This window comes from Rhincodon typus, chromosome 7 (assembly GCF_021869965.1).
Source record: "Rhincodon typus isolate 14 chromosome 7, sRhiTyp1.1, whole genome shotgun sequence".
NCBI classification, from domain to species: Eukaryota; Metazoa; Chordata; class Chondrichthyes; order Orectolobiformes; family Rhincodontidae; genus Rhincodon; species Rhincodon typus.
In genome coordinates this window covers 6,739,026-6,752,945 of record NC_063338.1, presented here as the reverse complement: position 1 = coordinate 6,752,945, position 13,920 = coordinate 6,739,026, and the positions used below count along the sequence as shown (strand labels likewise).

General features: G+C 41.3%; 1 protein-coding gene across 1 annotated transcript in view; it reads left to right on the top strand.

Annotated features, from left to right (window-relative positions):
- The window catches only part of LOC109910936 (receptor tyrosine-protein kinase erbB-4-like), a 690,251-nt gene that overhangs the window by 255,665 nt on the left and 420,666 nt on the right, over positions 1 to 13,920 (top strand). The window contains exons 10-11 of the mRNA XM_048598686.1: positions 607 to 739; positions 12,963 to 13,056. Coding sequence (XP_048454643.1) covers positions 607 to 739; positions 12,963 to 13,056 — 227 coding nt within the window. The remainder of the gene's footprint in view (positions 1 to 606; positions 740 to 12,962; positions 13,057 to 13,920) is intronic.

The following is a 13,920-nucleotide window of genomic DNA, read 5'->3' as shown; positions in this document are numbered from 1 at the left end:
GTTTTGGCTCCTCCCACACTTGGGAAGCATTCTCTCCAGAACTGCCCATTTGTTCTTTTCAAAGCATGTCTCAAGCCCTCTCAAAGTTCCACCCTTCTGAAGAAAATAGTGCAAACCATGGACTGCAGGCATTCCGTCCTTGCATATAGTGTTGCTGCCCGAGTGCTTCTGTGGCAGTGGGTCATGAGAGTGGGTGTATTGGATAAAGAATGGCTGGAAGTTGGGGGCAAGTCATGTGCTGAAACCTCCAGAAATACATTCAATCAGAGTTGGCAACTCTAAGTCCACATCTTCTGCATATTGGAGGTAGAATGGATCTTTAGCATTGATGCAGTTGAAGTATGGAAGAAGGCACAGCATGTCTTTCTTTTGTTGAAGTGGCCCTAGGCAGGTCACGTAATCTTGTGATGCAGTGTTAGTTGCCCAGTCTCTTGACCAGGAGTCCCAGGTGCAAGTCCCACATGCTCCAGAAGTGTGTAACAAAATCTCTGAACAGTTGATAAGAAAAAATATCTAATTCTTTGCTTACTGGTGATTAAATAGTTGGCTGTCATGACTGGTGTAACTAGGCAGATTTACTGAGTGAGATTTTTGTTACTTTCACAGCCTCTGACAGGATGATGTGTGACCCTTTGTGCTCCGATGATGGGTGCTGGGGTCCAGGCCCAAACCAGTGCCTGTCTTGCAGATTCTTCCGTAGAGGCAGGACTTGCATCGAATCTTGCAACTTGTACGAAGGGTAAGTCTGAAAAAACACACACACAATTTTCCTGATTCAGTTGTTCAGTTCATCGAGCTAGCGTGTAACTGAAAAATTAAAAAGAAAGGACTTGTATCTGCTTGAAGAACTCAGTAACAACTTGTACTGGTACAAATATTTGTAATAAAATACCCCAAGGCACTTCACAGATCCCTCACAAAACAAACTATGACACCGGGCCACATAAGGTCAGATGACCAAAGCCTTGATCAACAAGGGAGTTTTTAACAAGTGTCTGAAAGGGGGAATACAACTGATAGTTTAGAGAAGGGATTCCAGAGCTTTCAATTTATATAGTGAAAGACACAGCCATCAATGGTGGAGCAATTAAACTCATGGCTTCTTGCGAATCTAGAATTAGAGCAATGCAGAGGTCTTACAGTATGGTAGAGCTTGAGGAGATTGACAGATAAAGGAATAATGAGAATTTTAAGACTGAGTTGTTGTTTAACTGGAAACCAATGTAGTGGGGCAAGCACAAGGGAAGAGAATTGGAGCAAGTTAGAATTCAGGCATCAGAATAGTTAGCACAAGAAAGGAGCACCAGATGTGACCCTGGTTATCAGGAACATAAATTCTGAGGAAACTTTCTGAAATAAGGTTTGTTGACTTTGGGAACCAAAAGAAATGAGCTGATTGATATTTGCAAAATTGCAAAGGAGATTTACACAAATTGATGAGGGTTAACACCTTTTTGGTCAGGTTTAGGATACAGACAGCAGAGTTTTGGATGATCTCAAGATATCAGAATGTGGGAGGTTGCCTGGGAGTGAGTTAGTACATTCACATCTAGATGAAACAAAGACATGAACATGGATTTCAGCAGCTGCAGAGCTGATGTGTTTGCAAAGAGCATGATATTGTTCAGGTGCCTTGTTGCACTTACTGCTATGACAAGAGCTCACAGACACTGCTATGTCCCACAGTGATTTTCAGTCTCCTGAGCTAGTTGCACACTCCCCATTTTGTCTTTATAAAAGATGCTGATAATACCAGGCAAAGGATGTGTTCCACACCTGACTCATTGATAACAGCTATTGTAAGATAGCAACATAATTTCTCGGCTGGAAGAATGGGACCATTTTGTTAGACCTTTGCTGGAATATTGTGAACAGTTGTGGGAGCCACATTACAGCAAAGATGTGAATGCACTGGAGAGAGTGCAGAAGCAATTTACAGGAATTGTTCCAGGAGTGAGGAACTTCTCTTATGAGGATAGATTGAAGAAGTTGGGATTGTTCTACTTGGAGAGAAGGTTGAGAGGAGATTTGAGAGAGGTTTGCAAAATCATGAGTGGGCTGGATAGAGTAGATAAGGAAAAGATATTCCCACTCATTAAAGGAACACGAACGAGAGGGTATAAATTTAAAGTGATGTCCTAAAAAAGCAAGGGTGATATGAGAGAAACTTTTTGACTCAACATGTAGTTAGGGTATGGAATTCAGAGCCTGGAAATGCGGTGAGGCAGGTTCAGTTGAGGCATTCAAGAGGGCATTGGATGATTATTTGGATAAGAATGATGTGCAGGGATATGGGGAAAAGACAGGAGATGGCACTAGGGGATAGAAACAGTGCAGGCATGATAGGGTGAATGACCTGTTTCTGCACCGTAACAATTTTGTGATTCTGGTAGACAGCAGTTCCTGGAAAATGATAGTGCCTGGATTTGAAGAAATGTAGTCATTCTTAGCATACTGGCTTGTCATAGTCCTGCAACCTCTCCTACTGATGTAAGTACCTTTATATGCAGTGGGCACTCAACTCAAGGAATCATACAATAGAAAATGCATGGGTTATTGGAGCTCTGAGAGGGCCATTAGAAGAAACAGCAAGGAAAAGGTTAAAATAATAGCAGACTCCAGTTTTGAATGACTGGGCGAGTGAAAGTGGCTTTACATTTTCCACTCCCTGTTGCTGTGGAAATTAAGGGAGACATGAAAAAATTGGAAGTTTTTCCACTGTCTGTGGCTGAAATATGAAATGGCTATAGAATTAATTTTTAAGTCTTGGGCAAATAAAAGTAGCATCCCTGCTGTCAGTGCTGGGGAAAGGAGTCCACATTTCACTGAAGAGCGGAAAAGCTAGACAGGAGAGATGTTGAGGTCTTTGAAGACATACTTTGAACACATTGTTGTTATTTATGAATGGCATTTTTTCAATGTCAGAACTCATTGGGAGAGGAAGACTGTTGATCAATAAGTAACCATACTGGTACATCTAGCTGAATACAGTAAGTTTAGATAACTGAAGGGTGATCTTCTTAGAGATAGGATTAGCTTAGACATAAGATATCCTGCTGTAAGAGCACACCTGTTGAGAGAGGAGAAACTTACTTTCAAGAAAGATAATGACATGTGCAGAAGCTTGAGTTTGTTAATCATCAGCTTGAGTGCATTAATAGGAAACAGAAAAGGTTTTACATTATGTGAAGAGACATTCCAGGCTGAATGAGAGCAACAGATTGAGAAAAGAAAGGAATATTTGCAAACAAGCCAGCTGAATGATCAAGGGCAGAAATTGAATATAAATATCACAAGAGAACAGGGGCTTGTGCAGAACAAGGAAAGTGGGGCTCTAACTGCAAGAAGTGGAATCACTTTGCACACTGGTGTTTAGCTAGTAAGGTGCCAAAGTAGAGTTTATAAAGATGTCAGCCAGTGAGTCTGCAAAATCATTTAACACCATACAAACATGTTGGCGTTGTCAAATCTGGGGGTGACAAATAGTTTGTGACTGCTAGGATGGCAACTGAAGCAGAACATCATGTCAAAGTGAAGTGTCAGATAGACACCAGTGCTTCATGCCACATTATCAAGCTTCACAGAACTTCAAAGTCTTTCAAAATAGTGATTCAAAATGGAAGCCCTCAAAAGTAAGGTTGAGACTACATGGTAGATCATTCCTTATGCCAAGAGGACAGCTGAAGCTGGGAGCTCAATGCAATGGGTAGAATGAAGATGTGGAGTTCCTAATAGTAAATATTTAGCAAAATCGAGCTTTCTTCAGCTGAAGCAAGTCTAAGACTTAGACTTAGAATTCTAAACATGACCAAAGAAATTTTCTAAAGAAGGGTCCCGAACCGAAACGTCAACTTTCCTGCTCCTCTGATGCCGCTTGGCCTGCTGTGTTCCTCCAGCTTCACGCTGTATTATCTCTGACTCCAGTATCGGCAGTTCTTACAATCTCCGAAGAAATCTGAAGTTCTTTGCAGGCCACAAAACCATCCGGTGCTGAAGAGATCCTAAAATATTATGAAGATGTTTTTCCAGGTCGCAGATGTTGTCCTGGTGAATATCATGTCAAAGTAGATGAGAGTGAGAAACTGACCCAGCGTCTGGTGAGGAGAGTTCCAGCTGTCCTCAAGTCCAGCTTGAGAGACAAGAGAGAGGAGCTAGAAATAACAACACCTACAGACCAGATTATCAGAAAGGCAGCGGTGAAGATATCTGGAAAGCTGAGAGCATCCATGGACCCAAAGGATCACAGTAAAAGTTTGAAGAGATCTCACTGTCGCATGCCAACCATAGAAGGAAATGTTGCCTCAACTTGCCAAGGCAAAGGACTTCATTAGAAACTGATGTGAAGGATGGTTACTGGCAAATGGAGTTATTTTCTAGGTAGTTTTCTAACTACACTTTAGATGCTATTTGGATGTTGCAGCTGGTTGTGTATGCTGTTTGGCATTTCCACAGCTTGAGAAGAGTATCAACACACCGAGCATGAGATAGTCGGTGACCTTCCACGAGTTGCGGCAATAGTGGATGATCTGCTAGTCCACAGATTTGGAGACACACCAATGGAAGAAACCATTGCTGATCATGATCAGAATCTGATACGACTGCCAGAGAAGTCTCGCAAGATGAGCAAGTAAAAAATGTGATTGCAAATCCCTGAAGTCAAGTACATTGATCTTGTACTGACCTCAGAGGACTTCATCTCGAACCTGACATGGTGGGAGCTATAACAGTGATCAACAATGTGAAGGCAGTCTCATGTTTTGTTGGATTCCTGAACTATCAGGCACATTTCTTTCCAAATTTGTCATCAGAATACAATGGAAGCTTGCTTCTAGGATCTACTGGAGCCCAGACACAAAGAATTTTCACATTTGACTTGAAGTCAAACTGCTGTGGTACTGCAACATCAATGAAGAAGTTACTTTGCACTGTGATGCCAACTTTATGCAGCAAGACCAATTAGTTACATTTACATCCAAGGTACAAATGCAAACAGAACAACGTTACACTCAGATTAAGAAAGGATGCCTGGTGATTGTCCTGTCTTGTGAACAGTTTAATTGATGCCAGTTTGAGAGGGACAAAGTGACAGTGATGTCATTTCACAACATTTTTTTCTCAAACTGCTTCTATCAGCTTCCAAGTGTCTGCCAAGAATGTTACTACATATAGAGATAGCATCTGGACGTGACATACAAGTAGGGAAACAGATGTACATTGAGGACATACTGTTGAGAACAGGGCACTGTATGAAGAAAGCTGAGTGAAATAACTCCACAGAAGCTGGTATCTCATCACTAAGTCACCCTTTATTTACACTTGAAGAGTTCTTGACATTGATTTAGGTCCCTCAGAGCCAGCTGTCAAAGTGAACAGAATCTCTGACACTCCTGTTTATATCGGTCAGCCAGGGCTCCCTGATTGGACCAGATTAACAGCCCCAGTCAGGGAACTGATATTCTACAAGGTCCACCTGACTGACCTTATTACAATCACTGCACTGAGGATGCTCAGACAGAGCGTGAATCTTCCAGATTTAACAAGAAGCAACAGTTCGATATCCTCTGGAAGTCATCAACCCAAAATCTGCACTGTTTAAATACTGTCTGTGCAGAGACCGACAGAAGTGGAATGGCTAGAGTTAATACTGTGGATTCTAATGATTGATCATTTACCTTCGGACCATGTGTATCGGGTAACATGCATAACATGGAACTGCAAATGATAGTGCACGTTACTTTTTTACTAAAAGGGCATGTTTGGAGAAGTGCAATTGTACTTGGGGTACCAGCTGGCTTGCTATTGTCATGTGACATGTATCTCTGCTGTCAGTGTCTTTGTGAGAAGTTCGTGGCAACCATTAAACACCAATGACTTCAAACACTTGGTGACTAGGAAATGTGACCCTTGTGCTGCTTGGAAGAGTAAAATGTAAAGACATTTGTACATTTACTGCAGAGATCCCACACTACTTTTGGATCTTGAGTGGCCTAGTGTACTTGTTTAATCCCCCTTTAACCCTTCCTTTTTAATAACTGCATCCTCTTTAGTTCCCTACTCATATATTGGAGAAGCAGGAAACATGGTCAGCACTGGGTTACACCACCTTAAGCTCCTTGAGTTGCTTGCTAAGGTGCCTGTCAATCCCACCTGCGATTTCGAAATTTCTTTCAGTAAAACCAAACTGTTGCTGGGTGTAACACAGCTATTATGTTCATCAATACTAACTGCTGCCAGCACTGTAGCTAGTCCTTGCCTGGTTTCTCAGATACCCTTCACCTTGTTCCACCTCCATGGTCTTGCCAGCTGTAATCAGTGAAGCTTCGGAAGCCCCCTTTGTGCCTGCTGCCTATCATTGCCACTGGTGCCAGGCAGGCAGCCACCTCCTCCAAAAGGCACTGAGAGCCACTTTATTTGGCACTCCGCTCACATTCCTGGACACTTAGACCATTTATATTTGAAATCAAATTCACAAGAGCTACACAGCTCAAGTATGGATTCATCCTAGAGTCCGGATCCCAACCCTGCATTGAACAGAGATAGTAGGAACTGTAGATGCTGAGAATCTGAGATAACAAGGTGTAGAGCTGGATGAACACAGCAGGCCAAGCCCGAAACGTCAGCCTTCCTGCTCCTCTGATGCTGCTTGGCCTGCTGTGTTCATCCAGCTCTACATCTTGTTATCCCTGTATTGAACATCTCTCCTGGGTCTCGAAGGTGAGAAGAGATATTGCTCTGTGCAAAGGACCTCTAACCAGTCTCCTCAACTTACTCCTTCACTTGTTCTAACACCGTGGACTTTAGCCCTTAATCCAGTTTTCACATTTAAAAAAAAAGTGATTTTGATTTTTCATTTTATCATCCTACTCCCAATCAAAGTTTCCAGCGAAGTAATTGTTTCACACTTTTTTTTGTTTTGCCTAAATGAGGCTTGTTCAATTTGATAAAATGTCACATCTTTGATTCTCGTTAAAGTCTGGATAGGTTGTTTACAATTAAGAACCACTAATTGCGCAAGGAAAACGATGGAATTAGTTTGAGAGAGATGAATTTAGAAGTACTGTATGCATTTCCCTTGGTAGGAGTAAAAATATAACAATTATTATTTGTTATGGAAAAACAGCTGTGATTTCAGACAATGGTACATTGTCTTTAATTAAAGCGGCTTGCTTACAATGTAATACTTTCTTATTAAATATCATTTGGCACTACTTTATAAACTCTAATTTAATTTGTTTCAAAAATGCTTTTTTGGATACATTGGGAACTAGTGACGTTATATCCTGACATCTGACTGCATTTCCAGCTGTTTATCCCATTCATTAAAATACAAGCCCCAGTGAAATTCTGTTGATCCAAGTTACTTTATTACGTCCTCAATATTTTTGGGAAGGGGCCAATCAGCACTGTGTAACCAATGTCAGAAATGAATGGAGAAAGACTCCTCTTATTACTGGTCAGTACAGATCATTCATTTGTTTGAAGGTAGTGTTGAAAGGCTGTGCTGAAGGTATGTACTCCAGGTTAAAGTGCACCTTGATGCTATAAGAAAATGATCCATCAGCAATTGATATGACAATGACCCCAAACAGTCCCAGCAACAAAATGGAATTGATTTTCAATTCTAGGATAACTTGAAGTTGGCATAATTTCCAGGTCCCAATGCCCAGCCACACTGTCAAATTTGAACACTCCGGTGGATCTGGGTTACTAAACATTGCCAGGAGGGGGAGCTGTCTTTTGAACATGAGTGGCAAAGGCAGGTGGCAGCCATGACAGTGCTCCTGCCTTGCAGAGAAACGGAAGCAGCATGTGGAAGGTCACAGCAGCCTCGACGTGCCCAGAAGTGACCAAAATGGCTAGGTTTTTAAATGTATTCTTGCCTTTGATCTAAGAGGTTTGCTGGGTCATTTCAGAGGGGAGTTCAGAGTACAACCACATTGTCGTGGCTCTGGAGTCACATGTAGGTAAGGACAGCAAATTTCCTTCCCTAAAGGAAGAGGAATGTGAAATTGTAAGTCATGTCTGGGGCAGATTTGTTGGACCCAGGCCCCATTTAGAGAGTGAGCAGAAAACGGAAGGACAGATCTCAATGCTGGGTTTGCATCTGGCAATGGGTAATTGTGGCCAACCTATGCTAGTTGCTCCTTCCCATTCCTAGATATCACATCTTTAGATTTGTTTGCTTCTCACCAAGGAGTGAAGGTGAAATCATAAAATCTTACAGTACAGGAAATACAGTACATTGGTCTGTCATTACTCCATCAGCTGTTTGGTAGAAGAATCTAGTCATTCCTAGTTCTGTTCTCTCTCCTCATAGCCCTATGCAATTTTACCTATTTCTTTATGTAAATATTGATATGATTTGCTTTATGGAAGTTTAAATCTGCTGTCATGACCCTGTCAGCCAGTGAATTCCAGATCACAACAATCACTAAATAACTTGCTTTCCTCACGTCTCCCCTTGTTCCTTAGCCAAGTACCTTAAATCTGTCTTCTGTCATTACCAATGTCTCTGTCACTGGAAGAAATTTCTTTTTCAGCCTTACTCCATCGAATCCATTCACGTTTATCAACAGGTTTGCCAAATCTCCTCTTAACATTCTCGGCTGTAATGATAGTAAGTCCTGGTTCTCTGGTCTCTCCAGGTATTTTTTTGTCCCTCATCTCTGGTACCATTCTCAGAATTCTGCCCTAAGACTTCCTTCAAGATCTTGACATCTTCAAGATCTCAACATTATTGCCCAAACTGGCGTAAAAGCTCCAGCTGAAGTTCTGTAAAGAGAAGCTTCCTTGCTCTCATACCTCATTGTTTAACTCATAAAGCCAGGAATTTAGTTTTCTTTCCTAACATGCTCTGCTACTTGTGCTAACACATTCAAACATTTATGCACAGGCGTCCCCACCTTTCTGTTGCTTCACCCTCTTAAAAATTGAGTCGATTAGTTTATTATTCTTTATTTTTTGTGTTAGTACAAATAATGTAGGACTTCACAGTCCTCTGTGCTAATTTTCATTGTCTATGTATCTGCTCATTTCACCAGTGTCTATGGCCTCCATTATTACCTTCATTGTGCACTACATTGACCATTTCCACGTTATCTACGGACTTTAATTCTTTGCCCTGTATACACAAGAACAGGTCATTACTGTACATTAGAAAGAACGGTGATCCCAAATACTGACCCCTGGGGGACACCATTGTATACTTGCTTCCAATCTGAAAATAATTATTCATCTCTGCTTCTTTATGCTTTTAGTCCTGCAGTTAGTTGACCAAACTTTCTTTAATTCCATATGTATTAATCTCAGTAAGAAATCTGTCATGTGGAACTAAATCAAATGTGTCTAAGCAAAAACAGAAATTGCTGGAAGATCTCAGCAGGTCTGCCACTCACTCACGTAGAGTTCAACAGAACTGTTCTGAAGAAGGGTCACTGGACCTGAAACGTTATCTCTGTTTTCTCTCCACATATGCTGCCAGACCTGCTGAGTTTTTCCAGCAATTTCTGCTTTTGTTTCTGATTTCCAGTGTCCACAGTTCTTATGGAGTTTTATGTCTTGGAAATCCATGTATGCTTAATACACTTAACCTTCTCTGTTATTTCAAGGACTTCAGTCACATTAATAAACTTGACTTCCATTTATTCACCCATATCTTTCCCAAAGCAAATTAAATTTGTTGAGGTTAATTATCGCTAAAAGTTTCTCCATCTCCAACATTGGGTAGACTGGATTGTTATTGCTGGGTTTACTCCCTTCCCCTTTTATAACCATTTGCAATCCTCCAGTCCTCAAGCACCATCCCCATATTGCAAGCAGGATGCGGGAGGATTGTGGTCAGAGCGCCTGCTGTTTTCACCCTTGCTTCTCTCAGCAATATAGGATGTAAACTCATTGAGACTGGGTGGCTTTCCGGCTTTTGAGACTGCTAACCTGTTAATAACTTTCTGTGTATCTATTTTTATCTGATTAACTTCACTATTCCCTCCTCTTTCATTGCTACTTTGACAGCAACCTCTTCCTCAAAGTATTCATTTAGGATCTCAGCCATGACTTTTGTCTCTTCACGAATATCTCCTCTTTGATGCCTCTGGGCCACAACACTCATGTTTTATTATTTACAGATTTTGAAGCAGTTTTGACTTCCGTTTGATGTTAATTGCTAATCTGTACATTCCCTTTGTTCATCTTAATCCCATTTTTACACCTTCTATGTACTTCTGTAGTTTCTGTAGTCAGCTTTGTTCTTTACTCGATTTCTCCTTTTCCTCATCTAATCTTTTCTTCCTGCCTCATTATAACCTCATTATTTTTATTCATCCAAGGAGCTTAAGCCTTAGATGCCCCTCCTTTTCCCATTATGGAACATAGGAAATAGGAACAGGAGTAAGCCATTCAGTCCCTTGAACAACCTTAGCAGTCAAGATCATGGCTGATCATTTACTTCAGTGTAATGCCCATGTATCCTTCATATCTAAAAAACTATCAATCTCTGACTTGAAAACATTCAATGACTGAGCTTCCACAGCCATCTCCGGTGGAGAATCAAAGATTTACTACACTCTGAGCTAAAAAATTTCTCTTTATCTCAGTCCTAAATAGCTTGCCTCTGATTTTGAGTCTGTGTCTCCTCATTCTACGTCCTTCAACAATGGAAGGCATCCTTTCTGCATCTACCCAGTCCAGTCCTTTAAGAATTTTGTACGTTTCTACAGGGTCACTTACTTTTCTAAACTCTAGAGATTGCAGACCACGTCTCCTCAATCTTCCCTCAGAGAACAGTGCTGCCATCTGAGGAATTTGTTTGCTGAATCTCTCCAAGGCGTTTATTGTCCTTCCTTAGGTAGAGCACTAATCAGTGCACAAAACTCTAGATTTGTCTCACCAACATTCTATATAATTGAAGTAACAGATCTTTAGTCCTCTACTTAAATCTTATTGCAATAAAGGCCAGCGTATCATTTGCCCTCCTTATTCATAATTAGAATGTGTGCATTTCCTCTTTGAAGACCTCAGTGCTATTTTGAGTATCTATTTTTGATTCAAGTATGATATTTAGTCATTCAAATTACTGCTATTCCAGAGAAATATTGTGTCAAAGACGCAAACCAAGGTGAAGGCAACATAAGGTGTGGAGCTGGAGGAACACTGCAGGCCAGGCAGCATCAGAGGAGCAGGAAAGCTGATGTTTCGGGTCTGAAGAAGGGTCCCCACCCGAAATGTCAGCTTTCCTGCTCCTCTGATGCTGCCTGGCCTGCTGTGTTCCTCCAGCTCCACACCTTGTTATCTCTGACTCCAGCATTGGCAGTTCCTACTATCTCTGAAGGCAATGTAAACTCCCTTGACTGCTGCTCTCTCATAAGTGACTGGAGTATGTTATGTAGGACTTGAGTTGGGACCCTAGGGAACAGAGCTGTAGCTGTAACTGTAACAAAACTGTAACTTGTTAGCATTAAGAATGACTCAACGGCTGTTTTTTGTGTATTGAAACTGAATTTCTTGAAACATTTTGCATGTGCCCAACATGGAAAGAAGATCTCATAGATTTTCATTTAAGAAGATAAAAAAAAGTTTCTTAAAATGGTGAACCCCTTCACCTTTCTCTTCTTGTTCACACACCTTTACAAGTCCCATCTTGTCAACTGAGCATACAGCACCTGCTCCCAGTCCTCATGCCTCTGTTTGGGATATGTTTTTCCACACCTTTGTGATGTCCTGAGGGTTATTTCTGACCAGGCTGTACAGGAATCGTAAAGCACGAATGGAAGCCATTCGGCCTGCTGTGTCTCTGCTGGCTCTTTGAGCGAGCTCTTTAATAACTTCCACTGACATGGTCTTTCCCCACAGTCCTGCAAACATTTCCTTTCTAAGTGTTTAGTTTCCTATTGAATATACTTCCATCACCTTTTCAGCTAGTGCATTCCTTTTCATAACATCTCACCGTGTTAAGAAAATGAATCATAGAAACCGTACAGTGTAGAAGCAAGCCATTCGGCCCATCAAGTTCACACTGACCCTCCAAAGAGCATCTCACCCAGACCCACCCCACCCATGTAACCATGCATTTCCCATGGCTAATCCACCTTGCCTGTACATCCCTGGACACTATGGGCAGTTCAGCGCGGCCAATCCACCAAATCTGCATATCTTTGGACTGCGGGAGGAAACTGGAGTAGCCGGAGGAAACCCTTGCAGACATGGGGAGAATTCGCAAACTCCACACAGACAGGTGCCCAAGGGTGGAATCCAACCCAGCTAACCACTGAGCCACTGTGTCAATCAAAATGGCCCTCAACTGGCCCACAGCTCTTGTGCCAATGCCTTTAAGTCTGTCGATGAACAGCATTTGTGGAGAGAAATCGAGTTTCATTGACCTGAAACATTAGGTTAGACTCTTTCCTTAGGTACTACCTGATCTGCTGAGCTTTTCCAGCCTTTTTGTTTTTAATTCAGATATCTAGTGCCCATGTACTTTGCATTTGACTGTAAACCTTTGTCCTCTGGCCACCAACCCTTCTGCCACCAGAAGCCATTTTGCCTTATTTGCTCTGTTCAAACCCAACATGATTGTAAACACTTTTAGTGAGTCTCTCCTTAAATCTCACTGCTCTGAAGAAAACAACCCCAGTTGTCTAGTGTTGCATTGCCGACTCAGTTCGTCATCTCTGACAACATTCTGGTAAACGCCTCTGCAAGCTGCTTTTCTGCTAGGTGATTACAAATTGAAAATTGTCTATTTCCATCAAGTGAGGTTGAAAGCTGTTCATCCATGTTGAAACTCTGCTGTGATTCTGTTGATCTGATGTTAATATTTATGCGCACATTTGCAAAAGTTGCTCCTGGTTGAAGGCCATCAAGCTTATGTTTTAATGCAATTAACCATAAAGGTTGTTAGAAGAAAAATGTGACATGTAAAACCTTCTAAAGTTCACCTTATAACAAGGAGCTTAAATTTTATTCAGGGATTTTCGAGAATTCGCAAATGGTACTATCTGCATGGAATGTGATGAGCAGTGTGAGAAACTGGATGAAGATGTGTTAACGTGTCATGGAACGGTAAGGAGTCACTTTCACATCCCAATGACCTCCAACTGTGGGTGGTTATCTGTATAGATATACTGGGTGTAATGCAAAATGTCCTCACTTTGTGGACTGTGTCCACAATTGTAAAAGCTCTCAGTCTACATTTTGCAACAATGTTTCAAGAATTCCTTTGACGTATTTGGACTGTTATGTTGAATTACTTGCTGAATTGCTGTGGTTGTTTTCCAAGCAATGTACCTCTGCAGTATGTCTAAATATGGACAAGAACCCAATGAAGACCCTAATTAGTCAAATGCAATTGAAAGAGGTCAGAGGTAGCAGTGGAATTATGTAAAAGTTACAAACACAGAAAAGTCTGTTTCCAAGAGCTGAAGTCTTTATCCTAATTGCCCATTCATTCCCCCAGTCCTTTAACATCTTTTTGTACCACCAGCTATCTAAGCCATTCTTGAAAGCTGACAAGATTTCTGCCTTAACCATTTGCTCTGAGTTGTAAAATGCCAGGGTGTCCCCTTCACTGTGCTACCAGATGAATGATTCAAAATGTTAACTGATCTTTAGGTGAAGAAATACTTTGGTACATCTGTCCTAAACTGACTTTTTATCAACTTGAGCTTATACCCTCCTCTTGAATTTCCTTGACAGATTCCACTATAGTCTTGGTCCACACAGTTTTACTGACTTGTCTCATAAATCACGATGCATTTGGAAGGGGTCAGCCTCATTCCCTATCACTGTAATGTCTTCAGAGTCCAAAAATTCTGTGTGCTAAATGATTCCTTTGTTCTTTTGGTAATCAAACATAGTCCAGGTTTCTCTAGCTCCATTTTTCTCTCCAGGGTCCCAAAGGGAACAAATCTCACACCATAAGATATC